At 33.8% G+C, this 18,649-nt stretch overlaps 1 protein-coding gene across 3 annotated transcripts in view; it reads right to left on the bottom strand.

The window, feature by feature from the left end:
• LOC140148949 (uncharacterized) overlaps window positions 1-18,649 on the bottom strand; it is a 49,067-nt gene that overhangs the window by 9,980 nt on the left and 20,438 nt on the right. For all 3 annotated transcript variants that reach the window (XR_011858541.1, XR_011858542.1, XM_072171062.1), the window contains 2 exons: window positions 9,848-9,896; window positions 8,115-8,535 (listed from right to left, as the gene is read on the bottom strand). Coding sequence is in view for 1 of the 3 variants with exons in the window: in XM_072171062.1 (XP_072027163.1) it covers window positions 8,120-8,535; window positions 9,848-9,896 (465 nt within the window). In the remaining 2 variants the exon portion in view is untranslated. The remainder of the gene's footprint in view (window positions 1-8,114; window positions 8,536-9,847; window positions 9,897-18,649) is intronic.

Raw genomic sequence — 18,649 nt, 5'->3', positions numbered from 1 at the left:
ATTTGGAATGATTAGTACCAATGAGAATCTTTATTTCTCTATTTGTCCATTATATTATTTATTAGCTTTGATTGTTGATAGGCACTGTAGCCTGTTTAGTTTCAAGGCAACACATAAACCAACTACATAAAATGACTGAAAATAGGCCCATATTGTATAATTCAGTTAGTATGATTATGTAGTATCTCAGCAGCTGTGTGTGTTTTTATCTGGCTTCCGTTCCATTCACAAAATAAGATACAGTGTGATTATTTCTTCCTTCAGGCTATATGGATGTCATGCTGTTTATTTGCAACAAAAATTATATAGTACATGCGAGGGCATACGAGTTATGAAATTTGCTTATCCGTATTGAAATTGAAAAAGTGTTTAAACAGCAGATCAGCACTGCCTTGCCTCGATGAAATAAGATTTACCTATACCAAGCTTCTAAAGTAGCCCTACTAGATAAGTTCATTTTAATACTATGGCCTACAAAAACCAATATAACCTGAGAACCAATATCACTCATACTATTAGAAAGAAAGGTTCTTGGCTGTCATGGGCGATTTTTGAGGGGGTTTAGGTGCTAGCCCCTGGGGTAAAAGCAGGGGCGGCAAAAAGAAGGGCGCGGAAGATGAAGGGCGGCAACAAGAATTAAAGAAAAAGGGCGAGGCAGAATGGGTGGTAAAAAGAATTATTAATTAAAAGGGCGGAAAATTATGGAAACTAATGTAACTATACCTTTTTGGTCACCAACAGGGCTGGCCACAGCTCGAGGTGGTGGGGGTAATTGGGGCAGGGGATAACACCTCTGATTCTTTAATAAAAGAATTTTTTAGCTCCACAATGCCCCCCCCAGTTTACCATTACCATGATTATGTGGTTACATGCTGGGCCATAGCAAGGTTGACCAATGTGGGGTGGCCATCAAAATGTGAGCCAAAATCAAAATGACCCTATAAAGAAAAAATCAAATCTCTAAAAAAAGTGGGGTGCCATGGCCTCCCCTGCTGCCTGCTTGCTACGGCAATGATTACATGTGTATATACTTTTGCTCAAGTAATTTTTTCTTTTTTTTATCAAAGGAGAATCGAGGTGCAGATCATGATGATGATTTGTTCATATAATTTTTTACTACACATACCATAAACACAATAAGCATAAATTATAAATAGCATATCAGCACTGATACAAACAAATAATCTTCTTGCAGAACAAGCTTCTAATAAAAAGATGAAGTTTGGATAAGCATATAATATGTTTCATCATGGTTGCCTCTGGGATGTTATATATTTGCATCTACGTCTGTTTTCAAAGCAAACTATACCCTGCATGGCCTAATTTTTCATAACCTCATATTTATATTTATTGCCAGGTTTTATTCCTGTATAATCCAACATTGATCATGCTTAGGGTGAAAGTGCTAGAAAGTACTTGCAGTTGGATTTAGAAAGACCTTACAAAGATGATATTTTGATTAAGTTATACATCATGGTTGCCCTTGGGATGCATGGTGGTAGTTTCATCTCTCTCTACTCTGGTCTAGTTTGCCATATTAACCTCTGTGTTTGAATTATTCCACAATCACTGATAATCCAACATTGATCTTACCCAAGTTATAAATAGAAAACATTCCATTTTAAATAGTCAGGGTTTTTAAAAACACTCGACGTCAAACGGAATTCCCAATATTGAACATGTGACAGTAAATATTAAATTGAGCTTTTTATGCTTTAAAATACAAATTTGACAAACAGCTTTCTTTCCCCCATCCCTCCATCTGTCTATTTATTGATATTTTTCCAATTTAAGAAGCATCTCAAGCCCTATTAATTTGTTAATTAACTGATTAAATTTTTACTATGTAATTTTGGTTGTCTGAATTGCATCATTATTGCCGTAATATATTTTAAGGTTTTTTGCATATTTGTGTTTATGTTAGCACTTTGTAACCTTAGGCAAAGCTAGGTGACATATTAAGACTTTTAAGTTCTTGTAATGATGTTTTTTTTATTACTTTAGAACCTTTAAAAACAACAAAATGTAAACCAACCCCTCTCAAAAATGCAAATGCAAAATGTTGATGCTAAATTGAAAATACATTTTGAAATTTTGAAAGAAATTAGGCTTGAAATTAGTCAACATAGTAACACAACATTTAACACAGACATTTAGGTCTTACCACAAGGTTATTTTAACCATCTAAGATAATTGAACATTGCAAGATATTCACAAACACTTTAATCCCATTTTCATGTTCATACATTTCCTATAAACACAATGTTCAATGTTATATAAGTAGTAACTGACAAGCATTTGCAGCCCAGAGGAAATCAACCAAACCATATATAGCATTTACTTGTACATTTGAAACTTATCTTTTGCTCAAGGGACATGTCAGTTAACACAACACCATAGGTTAAGTGTTCTTGTCTTTGATTGCTTAACTAACACCAGTTTGTGGATTTTAATAGAAACTAATGCCATTATTTTTTTTATATATATTTCAATTTTTATATTTTACTATTTATACAAAGAGACCTTTTTGTTGTTCTGCATAATATTGCATTAGAAATACAGTTCTTAACTGAGAGTCTGAGACAAGTTTTCATTAAAAACAAAATGCAGGAGACAAAATTAAATCAGCAGTCTTCAGTCTTTTAAAATATATCCCAAGAGATATTTGCTCAAAAGACATCCTTCAGAGATTTGTCAAATATTTTAAAGGTATGAAACATTTGTACAAAGAGGTTTTCACACTTCCCTAAAGTGAGATAATGCTCAATTTATTTTTAAAATCCACATCTTATAATTAAAGAAAGGCTTAAATTATCATTATTCCAGCACTTAATTTGCACTATTTACGTGAATGATGAAGCAGGAAAAGAAAAATAGTGAAGTGTAAATGATTGCCTTTTCAAGTAGTAGAGAATGACTTGCTTTCATTATTGGCATGCTATTCCACAGTGGATTCAAACTGCATATTTGAATGCTGGATTTGTGCAATTGCACATTTCAATGCTTGGGTCCAATCATAGATGTGATGTAACAGGAATCTGTCACAGACTGTACCTGGCTAGGCTCTCTATTCAAACAGGATTTTCCTTGTAAAATTGCCAGGGGTACGCTTTAGTTCAGAGCACTGACAAGATGAACTCCTTAAGTCAATAAAGGAGGAGGCCAGTTTGAAAAGAAATAAAAGTTCATTCTTTTCAGGCTGATTTTCACTCAAAAAAGATGTGTCCCTTATATCAATGATCTCTTCGAATGAGTACTCATGCACAGGAGTGAATTTGATAAAATGGTCTCAAAATTGGACATAAATCACATCCAAACATAATTTTAGGGTTGATCTATTTAATAATGACAATAAAAGTATTGTTTTGAGATGTAGCCATGTATCTATCACCTGATGTAACATGGTAGACACTATATTTTCAGAGGAAAAACAACTTGGAATTCCTCTTTGGTGTTTCACATAAAATAATGGTATCAAGTTCAACCATGTTATATAAAGCGATAGATATACGGCTAGGTCTCAAAACAATACTCTAATCTCTAAATTGATAAACAGGACACTATTTCCCTTTCAATACTTGGGTATTTATAAATAACATACAGCTTGTTAATCTTTCCATCCGTTAAGTAATCTATCATAATATTTCCATTATAATATTTTTTTAAATGTTTTATATATTACATCAATATGAATTTCTTCCTACAAGATCCCTGATGCCAGTATGATATTATATGTGGGTGTATCAAATGTAATTTATTTGAAATGCTTATCAAGTTTAAATCCCACAAAATGATTCTCTGATGCTAGCATATAGTATCATACATACACAGCCTGTTAACTGGATATATCATATGTTGTGAAGGCATTAAAAGCAATTTAGTATTCTTCATTATGCATTCAACACAGGTGTGCAATTTGACAGCTACACAGAGAAAATCTGTTTCCATCCAATTTCTTTCACTTTGCTGGCTGTCAACTATTGATACTATAGTCTGTCTCATCTCAAGTTGAGACCTGTAAAGAATGCCATCAGTGTGTTTACAATGTGAAATCCAACATGGCGTTATCTCAACTTGAGATGAGACTAATGAGTAGGATGAGCATCCCACCAAAACTGCTTTTGTTGCAAAACCCCTTATAGCAGTGATTTTTTTAATGTTTTCTCAAAATTGCTCAAGTGGATGTAAGGAGGTTTGAAACCAAGCTGTTCAATATTATTGACAGTATTTATATTTGCTTTAAATGTATACAGAGAGTGACATGAAATTATTTAACCAATTGGTCAATTTGAACAGATCAATAAACGTTAACAGGAATTGAGGAAATCAAAACAGCTAACTCACATTTTTCATGAAACAACATTGACTATCTACTGCAAATGTCATCAGATATTTTCATCATCAACTCCTTTCCAAATTTGACAGTCTTGAATAACAGACTTAAAGCTATAATGTACAATTTCCATCACAATTTTCAAATGCTGAAATAATATTAGCAATAACTTCCAGGAAAGGTTTCTGCCCATTTTAAGGGGCAAAATAAAGTAAAGTGAAAGAAACATTCTGGCTATATTTGGCCATAAGGTGGAGTTCTTTGGTGGACTTAACATGTCAATTATGACATCATGTCAAAATTGCTATGTTCACCAGACAAACACAACAAATTTGGCTGATTCCATTTAGGTGTAAATTGGAACATGTGTAACACCCCCCCCCAAAAAAACCCCAACATGAACCAATTTTATATCATAAGATCATACATTATGGCTTTAATATTAGACCAGGAAAGTTTCCTGATTAGACTTAGAATAATAATGTAATATTATTATTAGAATTCTTCCATATTTTGGCATTTGCATGGTTATAAGGATGTGTATTGTGTATGTTTGTTAAAAAAAGAAATTAAAAATCAGTGAACTTTAATAAATGAATCACAGAGGGATCATCAAACTGATGCGGGCCCTTCTTTTATCAAAATAAGTGATGGGTATACCTAGAGATCAGAATGTGTGATGAATTCTTATTTTTATATAATTAAATATGGGTGCATGAGCATGCATATGAATTACAGAAAAGCAAGCTTCATGATCATATAGTGACTATGTCTTACTACATCTAACTTACTGTGAACAGCATGCATAATTTTAAAATGATTCTCTCTAAATTTCCTGAACACATTATTTGAAACCTCATCCGACTGTGCCTAGAATTTAAGACAACCTTGGGTGATAACTTTATTTTACATGGTTGTTTTGCACTTCCCAATGGTGAAACATTATACATTAATTTACAGGTAACCTTTTTAAAGTCTTTTAAACTAATGACGTAAGCCTAGTTAAGTTGATTAAGATGTCCACATTTCCTTAAAAGGTATAGCATGTAAACTTGCACACACAGTTGTCTGCTGTACTACCCTTACGGGTTCATCTGTGTGATATTGAGGTCTTTGGAAATGCTTAAAGTTGTTAAATGTTATGTAGTTCAACTAATGCTTAAATTATTATAGTGAATACATGAAAAAAAGAACTAAGAAGTCTATCATTATTTCATTATCAGCTGTTGAAAATTTGTACTGTTTTTCCAGCTTCTCTGTGCTCCATGTTTGAAAACTGACTAGATAACATTAGGGATTAATCAAATTGGGATAAAACAGAGGCATGAAGTAGTACTTCGCACAGCTATGCAAGATGCCTTTACCCTGTTATCGCGTATCTTAGAACAACCCTTAGCATATGTTGCATGGGAATTATTTTTTTCGTACATCATATATGTAAATTTTGATTTTTTTTTCCCCATTTATCATATTCAAACACGGAATAAAGCAAAACTCACTGAAAAAATAAGAATTTCTGAAATATTAACTGATTTTACATGTATGCGTACAAATATGATGTACAAAAAAAAATAATCGCCCATTTTATATCTGGTTACCGCCGGTTGTTTCTTTTCATTATCACACATTTTGTATCATGCATACGACCCCATTTTGTCAGGGATTTGATAATATCATGTGATCTCAGGTCTTCAGGTGTAACATCACAAAGAAACTATACTTGTTAATGTTAAACTTGTTTTCTTTCAGCAAAATTCTAAAGACATCTCTATGAAACATTGCATAGCCATACCTACAAAGAAATGCTGCAGGTATATTGCACATAACATTTGATAGAAAAACCCATGTTTGTGTAGAGACTCGGTCTGGATAAAATACATTTAATCAAGATGATGAAATATGATAAAGGAATAAGCTGTTACATCTCCCCACAACTTATCTAATCCAGGTATTTTCACTATTATCAACTTGATAAGATAAGAGATATCAACTTGTGTCCTGAAGAGATGAACTTAACTCTGAACAAAACAGAAGTCTGGTTATCACTTTAACTGGGAAACAGGGCAGTTATGCCCACAGTATATATATATTAGAATAAGTGATGAGAATAAAGTGAGTATTCTTTTCAGTGCCTAACAGCATAGACAATAATCTAGTCTTCTCATTCTATCCGATTCAGTTGCTTACAGAGTGAAATCCTAGAAGTCTGCAATTTAAGCACGTGTGTTCATCAATGGAATAAATTTAGCATGAGCCAGGTATATACATTTGTGCATCAATAGCACTTGTTGTAGAAGGATACGCGTTGAATATGTCTCAAATCAGTCAAAAATGTGACAAAATGTTGCAAATCAAGCATTTTTGAAACTGAAAACATTTATTTTCAACCCTATATTGGAGACAGCTGATTCTATTGCAGTCAGTCAGGTTAACTGGGTCAATTTCTTGTTATGTTGTTTTCATTTGAAATCAATGACATGCCCTATAGGTAAAAGGCAGAATTTTAAAGGAGGATCTGTAAAAATACCATGTAGCCTACATATACTTGCAAATATCTCTCAAATATATATACATCTTTACTTGTATTACCGTCACCAGTCTTGATAAAGATACACCATTGTAGACAAATCTTGCTTGCGTCATGTCACTTGGGTCGATCAAAATGGGCTACTAACGAACAGCAAAGCTAGCGATAAAAACTTGCCAGCCACTGAGGAATTCAACCCACCTTTGATGCTTCAGATCAATATGCTCACTGCCTGAACTAATGAGCCTCAAATAGGAATGCCTTCCAGGTTTCTAAAATTAAAATTCTATTTTGTACATTGCACTTTCTGTTTTCTTCAATTTTTACTTCACTTCTTCTATCTTCACCGAATACAGATAATGGAATTGAAAATTAATATTAAGTGTTTAAGATAAAATAAATATAAAATCACTTAAAACAGTTTGCTAAAATCTATTTTTTATGTTACTTTTTGAATGAAGGAATGAAAAGACTCAAAAGAGACATCTTTGGTCACTGGTTTGAAAGAAAGTTGGGAAATTAATTGCATTTTAGATAGCAAAAGAATATTATTCAATGCATATAGAGATATAAAATCGCTCATATGAAGCTGTACTGTAATGGTTAATCCTTTTTCTTAGTAAAAAGAGGGCACAAAATTAGAGATGAATAATAAATCTCTAGCTCTAGTATTGCCTGCATTTGTTACTGTATGTTACTTTTCCTCACTGAGTACCTGACCATACTGTTTTATAAATGATCTATTTGGAATGATTAGTACCAATGAGAATCTTTATTTCTCTATTTGGTATCCATTATATTATTTATTAGCTTTGATTGTTGATAGGCACTGTAGCCTGTTTAGTTTCAAGGCAACACATAAACCAACTACATAAAATGACTGAAAATAGGCCCATAACCAGGATTTATTGGGGGAGGGCAGTGGCGTAGCGTGGGTCATCACATTGGGGAGGGGCACCATGGGGGAACCGGATCTAATTGGGGGGGGGGCACAAGCTATTTTTTGGCAATTTTCCTATGGGATTTTTTAAAATTTCAGATCAATTGGGGGGAATGTGCCCCCCTCCTGTGCCCCCATGCCCCTATGATGCTACGCCACTGGGGGAGGGTGCAGGGAGCTAAAAAGTGGACCTTTTGTGAATTTTTCATTCAAAAAGGGGATGATTTTCAATATGTTCTTTACAGAGAACACTGGACCTTTTTTCAGATTGACTTTTTTGTGGGTTTGACTGAAAATATGCATTAATTAATTACCTTGGTCAAGATTGTGAATCTGAGCTAGAAAGCAGATCAAGAAGCTCAGCTTCTGATAAATGAAAATGTCCAAGACTTCCTCTTACATGTCGAAGTACCTCCTTCATTATGGGATCTTCCTCCTCCCTTTCCTCATTAGTAGCTCCCGTCCCATGTTTAGCTGTGTTTCTTTCTGTTTGTGTTGATGTAGTTACAGGTGTAGTCAGGAATTGTCCATATGGGCCAACAGTAACTTGTGTTTCTGTCTTAGTTAAAGGCACTATAATATCTTGGGTTTCATCGTCCACATAGATGGGTGCGAATCCTTGACGTAGTGCTTTTGGTTTTTCAATAACATCATCGTTGATAGGTTTCTTGTGAGGTGCAATGTCTGGTTCATCCAGTGTGAGCAAAACATCTTTTATATCCATGCCTTCGTATGCTGAGAACAAATTACCAAAATTTTGCTTAAGTATATGAAAATCTGTAAAAATGGGTATTATGTTATACAGGTTTAAGCCTTTTTTTCTAAAAGCTTTTACTTTATGTGTAGCACATCCTCTTCACACCACTTCATGATCACATGTATGTTTGGTAGAAAGTGGTAATGGTACTAATAAAGATCTTTTACAAATAAATATATAACCCATTATACCTTTGTGATAAATTGAAATTTTGAACAATGTTTTGAAATAAAATTAATTATTGTTGCCGTTGACAAACAAATTGAATCATCATACTTGTACACAACATCAAACAATACTGTGTATGTAAAAAGTGATCAAAGATCTATCACTGATAGGAAAATTCAGCTGTCAGGTGTTCACAACTGGATCAAAAATGGATAATGTTTTCACCTGGGTACTCAATATAGCAGCACAAGTAAAGGTGATTCAATTGTAACACATGTTTTCTACCTCACATTCAAGCCCATCGCCCAAATATTCTTAGTGTAAGTTTTGAGTTAAATTGAACTAACAGTTTAGCTTCTATATAAAACGATGTTTTTATTCATACCACCTAACAAAACATATTACCAGAAAAATATGAGCTTTCGCATGATACCCAAATCTGCATTAATAATATGTGTGTGGAAGTGGGAGTGAGGCTGCCAAACAAATCAGGTCAAACACCTTTTGAAACCTACACAACTGTTATACCCAGAATGGTGTTTTCAAATGTCCTTATCCAGTCCATAGACTGTAGTGATTTATTTATTAGGCTAAAAGATTTAACCATACAAAATAAACCATACTCATTTCTGGTAATAAGCGTACCAAGATGCCAGACATATTTTTTTTAACTTTAGTTTGTGTTAGGGCTTGCATTTCAAATCACAAATATGTATGGTCATAATTTCTGAAAACTAGGTTAAATATGAAAATTAGAACTGCAAGGAATTATTGCCAATAAGTTGCACATATGGATGTGGTACTCACCAGCATATTATGTCATATTCATCATGTCAAATTTGATTGGTTTAAACCAGCTTTTTATCCATTAGTATCTTATCTTTTGCAAATTAAATGTCACAGAAATACCTTGGGAAATCAGTCAGTAAAAGCCGAGATACTAGTAATAACCAGCATTGAGAAGGTTGTTCTTATTGCACAATAATTTTCCAGAAGATTGAATATTATAACAATCCTTTGCCTTCTGGAAGCAAAAATGAATGAACGTCTGAAAGCATTTGAAAACAGGTTTAAACCTGATCATATAAACTCCTGCACAGCATATGCATGCACAATATTTACCTGGAATTCCACGGATCCATTGTCCTCCACCTTGCCTTCTCCACTTTCTCTGCACAATTGAAAAAAGAAACAAAATATTCATTATTTACATAAACTTTGAATTTTGTTGTTTTACAGTTTGCATACACTATTCAAGTCTCTGAACTGAATGACAATTAATCCTACTTACAAATTAATACTTATTGTTGCATAAATAAGATAAGATTATCTGGAAATCGTTGTTAATCAAACAATGCATGAAAAAAATATCCTGACTTGATGAAGAGAGCAAACATATTATTATTTACATTATATTATATACTAGCAGGAGACCCGCGCTTCGCGCGGGTCCCCGCTAGTTGAGTAAACGGGAGCGGTTAGTAAACGGGAGTGGGTAGTAAACATGGTAAACGGTGATGATAATTATGGTGTCTTGGTGTAGATTATTCCCCGGGATTATTCATCCAGTATAGTAATGATCATGTTAGCTTCGTAATCATATGTTAGCTCCTGTTATATTAAAGAAGCTAAACTTTAAGTGAATATCCAGACCTGTGATAATGTTGTTACTCACTCAATCCCTCAGATTTCTTTTGAAACAGCTCGTGACAAAATGGTTGATTTTAACTTTATCCCAACAAACATAAAACATTAATGTTAGAAGAGGTTGCTAGAAAACGTTTCAATTTCGGTTTATAATGGTATAAAACACGTAAGCAACATGTTTAAAAGTTGCAGCAATACATTTTAAGCGAGCCTTTGTTGTTAAAAGCTAGGCCTACATTATAGCCAGGATTTATTTGCGGGGGCCGCAGAATTTCCAAAATGTGGACTTGCAAGTTCCACTAAATTGGGCTCACCCACCCTTAACATTTAACCATTTTGGGCTATACTGAACAGTTGAATGACTCTGTTGGCTACATTTTAACATTCCCTCTGAAAAGTGGACTTTTTTCAAATCTGTCACCCAATGGCCCCCCTTTTCATCAGCTTACACCCAATGATCCCCCCGAAAAAGGCCTTTGCCTTGATCGAGTTACCAATTCTGAGGGGACAATGGTGCTTCGTGGCCATTCAAAAAGTTAAAGGTGGCGGCAAAAACTTTGAGTGTCCCCCCTTCCCAATTCCTGGATCCGCCACTGCCTCAGAGAAGCAGTCAGTCGTGTACACATAAGTAGGCCTACGCGCGGTAAGCCAACATTAAGTGCGTCCATACCATGCGCCGCAATGCGCGTGAAACCATGGTGTGGGTATGCAAGCAGGTGCGTGACTCGCCACTTACCGCAGCGTGTTGGAGACCGCTGGCATTTGACACGTTTGCTGTCATGACCTGACCCATAATGTTACTGACCTCAACGGCCTAGCAACCGACAATTTTTTTTGTTATTTCCATAGTGATTGAATAGTTTTGCAAAAATGAACGTCAGATGGTTTAATGGCAATATGTACCCGATCAATGTACGAATAAATCAGAGCCGAAAGTGAAAGCATCTCGGAGCCTGCTTCTGGACAAGATTTAGCGACTTCCTTTTATTTATATAGATTACAATTTATATTATATGGATTGATGATAAATTGCCAAAAAGCAATTGGTACTGTCTACTGAAGATAGCATTGTGTAAAAGCTTTCTAGAAATAAATGTTCAGGATAGAAATACATGTAAGACCCCAGCCGACCCTGCTGGACAACTTAGTCCTTCAATTGGCTAGAAAGCAAACTCCCAGGCTCAGAATTTATACTGACAACTTAGTTTCTTACCAGAACAAGGATCTTCCAGATGGGAAACATAACAGTAAAATACTATCATCAGAAGAGGAAAGATTGCCTTATTTTTGTTCTACATTTAAGTAAGGTACACCATACACCAAGGAAATGGAGGAGGAGAAGGGGAAGAAGAAAAAATAGAAGAAAAAGAACGGAGCAGAAGGAAAGAAAGGGAAAAGGAAGTTAGATGATTAAACCTTAATGTTATGACAATGTGGGTAATAGTATATTAAGACTTGGGGGTAGGGCAAGACTGTAACAAAATTTGTCTCACTGTGATCCATCCTTGTTTTTGCAGGCACAAATTACTAAACAGGTAAAGCTAAATACACAAATCAACCACACATAATCAAGTAATAACCTTAAAACTGTCCCTGAATGAGCTCTCCACTGAAAGGTAAATTTTATAGCCCTTAGCTCAGAATGCACATGAAGTGGTAAAACAGACTGATATGATAAGTCTACCAGTGGTACAATAAATCCTGAGTGGATTTCACTGAAACTATAGTATGTTTAAGGCACCTTTGGACTATGTTTGCCTGACAAGACGTAGAAGGTTGGATTTGAGGTGCATGTGCTTGTTTTAGAATGGTATTTAGAATATCAAATGGAAGTTCATACTAGCACCTATGAGCATCTTCAGACGTGTAACGATGTTAACCTTTCATGCATGCTTCATACCAAACTTGTTTATTTACACACTCCGCGCAAGAAGCATATTTGAAAGGCTAGCATCGGGCAATGGCAATAGCGGTGGTATGAATACAACATCATTCAAGTGTATAATCCCTTATAATCATTAGGTCTGACAAGTGTGAAAGTTTGTGAATGTTGTTCTCAATACGCCAGAGGAGAATTATGGTATGCAACTACATTGACAACCGTAGTAGGCATGATAAAATGCCACTAAATACTCGGATTAGAATCCAGAATTCACAGTCTTTTGATAACATTCTCTAAACACTAGACAAAAAGACAGCTTTGCACTACAAACCTTTGGTTCAAGCCACGCACACAGAATATTTTGTTACTCCCCGACGTATAAGTATTACAAATAGGCGTGTATTGCAAGCACAATATGAATTTGAAAAATCCCAAAAGTAATAACACTTATTCATTAGACGCCTCTTGCAAACTAGAATGCGTATGTGGACAATTGTAATTTTAATAACCAATGCTAAGGAAACAAACAAGTATGCCTATAATATTAATCAAAATTAAGAATAATATCAAACAAATCCTCCTACTAGCACAGTACACTTGATTCAGACCTGTATTATGTTATGGTTATAGGCCTACGGTAAAAATACTTGAAGAGAATATGCTATTTTATAGTTGCACTAAGCAAGAAACTTTTTGTGCTTGGCTGATCCTCGCTGGATGAAGATCATATTGATTTATGGTCTACATAAATGCCTCCTCTCCAAACCAATGGTACGTTCATATCGATCAGTTGCACGTCCAAAAGTCGTGTAAACGTATTGTAATTGCTTTAACCATCATAACTCTTCCATAGGATTTTTATGTTAGAGTTAAAGAAGGGCTAAGACTTATGATGAGTCTAAGGACTTACAATGAACATCCTTTAACAACTTGGATGCATGGCATGATCAAATCATTTGTTCTTGATGACAAACCTATATATGGTCAAACAAATTACAGTTGGAGCATTCATTAAAGTTATGTCTTGTAATAATTAATCATTCCAGTGTCTCAGGTATGGTGTTGATAAATCCTTTATACATCCTGAACACATATGTTGATGAACATTTAAGTGTTCAATGATTATTTTACATGTGCTGTCTACTGAAGATAGCAAATTGTTTGGTCTAAATGCTAGTTATTCTCATCCAAATGAGATGGTCATTTTGCTAGAAGGGATTGACTGTTTGTTTGTCCACTGCCTTTGTCTGTTGTTCTATATCCTTGTCAAAACTGAGAAAACATCCAAATTGCAGTTAAAAACACTTATTTAGTATAGTGCAAATTAAAACACTTTTTTATGATTAATCCAAGGTTAACAAATAAAACAAATGTCCTGAAATCTCAAAATTAGGGTCAATATTCATTTCATAAGTACTGCCTATATGTAAAGGCAATTTCAAAAGAGAAATCAGAAATAACTGATGAACCAGTGAAATCAAACTGTGCAGATAAAATTACACCCACCCACCCTAACAAAAGAAGCTTTGATTTTACCTAAGCACTACTAATATTTCATGCAATGACAGTCTGAGATTATTGAATTAAAAAACATCTGAGATTCTGATTGAATTATTAATCAATGTTTTTGCAGAAAAGGCTGAAGGCTATTAAGCAATAATCATATGTTGAATAGTGTTTTATTGCAGTGAACTATTATCTACACCATGCATGCACAAATAAGCATCTCACAAGTGATGCATGTGGGCTGAAATTATTTATTCATTTATTTTGCTGCACTCATTTTAGTAATTACATGAAAAGAGGACTCTTCCATGGCTACCGAAAGGGTGGAGGCTAAAGCACTTGTTTCTGAAGAGGTTCCACCTGGGTTCCACCCATTGAGTCCACCTGGGGCATCATACTTCTCATGGACCTGACAGACACTCGGGATTGCTTTGCTTCCCCCTCTTTATGGTCATTCAAATACACTCATTAATTACAGGATAATGACTGAATATGATTCTGTTGAAGTGCAAATTACACAAATCAATGCACACACCCTTTCCCTTTAATTTTTTCATTGTAACAATGCACAACCCAAGGAAATAAAGGGTAATACAGTATCCTTTAAACCCAAATAATGAGGACTTATTATTTCAGTTTAAATATACTGCAACATGCTTTATTTCTACATTGCAAGATTTTGAATAATGTATGGTGGAGGTTGCAGAATTACACATAAAGATGACATACATATAGTAAGCACCAAGTTTGCATCTTTTGGTTGGGTGCTCTTGTGTTTACCACTAAACAATTTAACTGTTGATTGAAACAGGCAAGTAGACTCTGCTCCCATGGATTTACCATAGTTTCTCTCTTTCTACATATTTTAGATATAAATAATGTATGTGTCACATACTGTATCAAGTTTTTAATATGTGATGTGATCAAGCAAAATGATTCATTTTTACTGATTTGGAAATATCAAAAGAAGTTATTTTTTTCTACTTTACACACGCTTTAAGCATAACAAAAAATGATCATATAATTATTAAGAACCACAGCAAAAATTTCAATTTTGATAGGGCCTGAATCACCAAAATACAGTTTTTTCAAGACAATTATAATAAAACTTTATTCTCGTCAGAATTTGCTATGGATCACCCTATGTTGACAAAGGTGTTCAATGTCCTAGCTAGGTATGCTAGGTGGATCAACTTCCTTTAAACCACCTGTCCCATTTTCCTGCGTGATCATAACAATGTAGCACTAAACTGATGGAAATGGAGAAACTCATAATTATATTCTCAATTCAAATATCTTTATGCATTTCAATCTTGAAATGACATTTTCCATTTTAGTTAATAAGTTCATCATAATTATATTTTTTAACATGAAAAAAGGATATATTTTATGCGAGTTGAAGTCAGTGCAAATGTAATCAATTTTGCTACCATGATTATTTATTAACATGCACGATTATTTATGCATTTTGATGAAACAATAAATTTGGCAATAGAAACCTAAACATGTAAGTCAGTAATTGAATTAAAATACATTTCAGTGCAAGTCAGGGATCATATCTCTTCACATTCCTTGTAGGAATGAAATCTGAGATCTATTTTAAAAATATTACTTGGGGAAATAGACTTTGTATCTAGTATAAGGCACACATTTATACTTGTGGCTGCTCTAGTCCTATTGATTGATTTCCACAGGTAAACAGTTCATCACTGTTGTGTGATAATTTTAACCTCAGACTGAGAGAAAAAAAGGCGTAATATAAAAAAGGCGTAATATATTGCGTAATATCTTGCAATATGAAGATTAGGTTAAGGTAGACACAACAATGTACTTAAGTATTTAAGTAAAATAATAGCATGATTATAGGGTCTATTTTTTCCTTATTCTTCTTGTCTAATTGCCCCTCCTTACTTTTCTCACTTCAGTTAACAATGAACATCAAATTCTACTTTCAAAGATACATGAGGCTAATGAATGTTGATAGTGAGTTTACTGTCGCCCACGCATGTCACCTTTTTATGCTACATCAGAAAGTCAATTTACTAAAATAATTCATTATTTCGCCATTTTATTGAAAACTTGGAACATTTTAGTCTTTTTTGTGTACTTTTGACAGTGTCTGGTGCAAACAAATACCTCCTGAATAAACTATAGTATGTTGACTTGTAATTTTCTTGCCATCGATGTTTTGTTGGTAAACCCAATTATTATGTGTTAAATAATGAATGGTGAAAAAATAATGACTAATGGAAAAGTCACCTAATCGCTCAGCAAATGATGTAATGGGAAACTCAACATCAACTTTCATGAGCTTTATAAGATGTTTATTTGACTCAATTGGTTAGCAATATAAAGCAAGTAGTGGAAAATGTAAGAGAGTGAAGAACTCAATCTCCAAAAGAGTGAAAATCACTAAAAAAAAGGTGAAAATCACTCATAAAAGAGTGACTATCATGAGGGTCATTAATTTTTTTTCGAATAATGTCTCTTCTATCATACCTTAAAAGAGTGGTTTTCACTCTTTTGGAGTAATTTCCACTCTTCTCACTCTTTTGGAGAGTGAGTTTTTCATTCTTTTACATCAAGAGAGTATGCCAACAGTTTGCACTATCTGTCATATAACATGGACCATTTTGCCATTATGTTTCTTGTCTGTAAGTGATTTTATAAATTTGACCTCTAAGAATAATGCTCCACATTTTCAGGCAAATTATACATTCAATTTCAATAAAACATTGTTACATCCAGGATACAGTGATGTCTTTAACACTTTATAGACAGACCCATAGACTGCATGCAGTAGAAATTATACACATTCACTTCAACCTGAAGGGTTCACACTATACCATTATGCCGCTTTAAATCATGTGCAAAAAGCCTCTCGGAAATCACTTATAATTCTCTGCACTAGACAGAGCAATGAGACTGTGCAATGATTATAAGAAGATCCTTCAACTATTTAATATAAGTTATTTTTTTTAACTTAGATCGAAAAAGGCCAGTTTTTTGCACATTTAAATTTGTTACCCAATTCTGTGATTTCTAAGCCCTTTAAAACTCAATTCTTGGGGTTTTACATAAATACATGATTTGTGTGATTAGTCTGCCAGAACAGATTTAAAATAATGTTTTCTACTCCTAATTTTTTATCATTTTGACTACTAAATGTGATAATGTAACTCTAATACCGTATTTTTAGAAAGGAAATGATGCAAGAAATCCAACTAGCATAACAGATTTTTACAAAAATGAGTAGTTTTTGAGTAAATCACAAAATTTGATTTTACTTTACTGCCTCAAAGAATATATACAGACTAGTGTGTAATTCTCTCATCATTTGCTGTATATAGTGTGTCAAACTCAAATTGTAAAATTAAGTAAACCCATAACATTTATCTTTATTGGGTGCTAGTTTCTCAGGAGTTCACTGATAATGTTTAATGCTTAAACAAACAAGCAAAAACAACACCGATCAACAACAACACACACAAAACTAAAATGACTACTTCTCTAAAATGTTCATGATCAAACTATAGATTATATGCAAGGTAAGAACACATTAAGCCTTTATCTTGCATAACTATAACCAAATAATTATGCAGTGCATGAGGCCATACTATTGGAATCATACATATTTGATGATTGCATTCTGATATTTGATTCATATCATATTATTTTCCTAGATGTAAACATTTTATAGGTGTCACTGCTGACTGATACAAAGTGGTGATGGTGAAAAAATTCTGATAAATATTATTAGAAATTTAATTTCACCCCAACAATTGAATATGCTAAATATACAAATTGCTACATGAATTTCATGCAACTGTCTTCTCTCGCTTATTCTCTCTCGCATTTTGTCTTGTTCTCTCTCCCCCCTCTCTCTCTCGCATTCATTCACATCCCCTGTTTTATCTACTTCTCTATGCCCCCATTTGGTTCCCACTTTGATCTCTGTCTTTCCCTTTCCTTGGCTACAATTTTCTTTTTCACACCTAATCAAAACATAAATACAAAAAAGGAATTGAAATATTCCTTTGAAATATTCCTTTGACGGGTGCCTGAAAATAAGGTTATATTATGTCAGTTTAACAGATAAATTGTCCTTAGCAAATAATGCAAAATTGATGAAAGTCCAATTTTGGAATAAATTGCTATACTGTCACTACATTATGGAATTTTAATTAAAAAAAATTAACATTACATTTACTGATCATAAAATGTGTCAAGTGAACAGCAGCTGGTGAGTCCCTGTGCCAACAACATTGAGCCAAGAATAATCAATTCCTTATCCAATCATGTGTTTACCTATCAACCCTGACAATCGACCCAAAATGGTTAGTTTCTTGTGATTCTCTCTACCCTAGTTTTATAGTTGGCTAAACAACATGATTGGCATTTGGAATGATGTTGCCTCTTCCTAAAATTACATCGTAAAAAAAAAAAAAACAAGTTTGTTTCCTATTAGTGGCCTGAATACCAAAATGCGAAAATTGTTTTCTTATCTATATATTTTTTATTGTTACGGTCACTCAGAATTTATAGTAACATATGCCTTAAATAACAAATATTTAATGTCAAATCAGTGCAGAGTAGGTTAAATATGAATTGAAAATTGTAAGTTTTTGGAAAATTATAAATTGATTTCCACAGGATTTATTGATTTTTCTGTACAAGAAAAAAAATCTTTTGACAAATTTTGTAACTTCATATTTGCTTGAAAATATTGGGGTTTAAAAAAAATACAAAACGCGGTAAAATTGCTCCAAAACAAAATGTGTGGCTTACAAGAAACAAACTTGGTTGTTTTTAATTAAAGCCTAATAGAGTGACTATGTACATGTTTGTATGCAGGTACTTGATTGTAGCATTTATAGTCAAACTTCATT

This window comes from Amphiura filiformis, chromosome 3 (genome assembly GCF_039555335.1).
Source record: "Amphiura filiformis chromosome 3, Afil_fr2py, whole genome shotgun sequence".
NCBI classification, from domain to species: domain Eukaryota; kingdom Metazoa; phylum Echinodermata; class Ophiuroidea; order Amphilepidida; family Amphiuridae; genus Amphiura; species Amphiura filiformis.
This window is presented reverse-complemented; position numbering and strand designations above follow the sequence as displayed.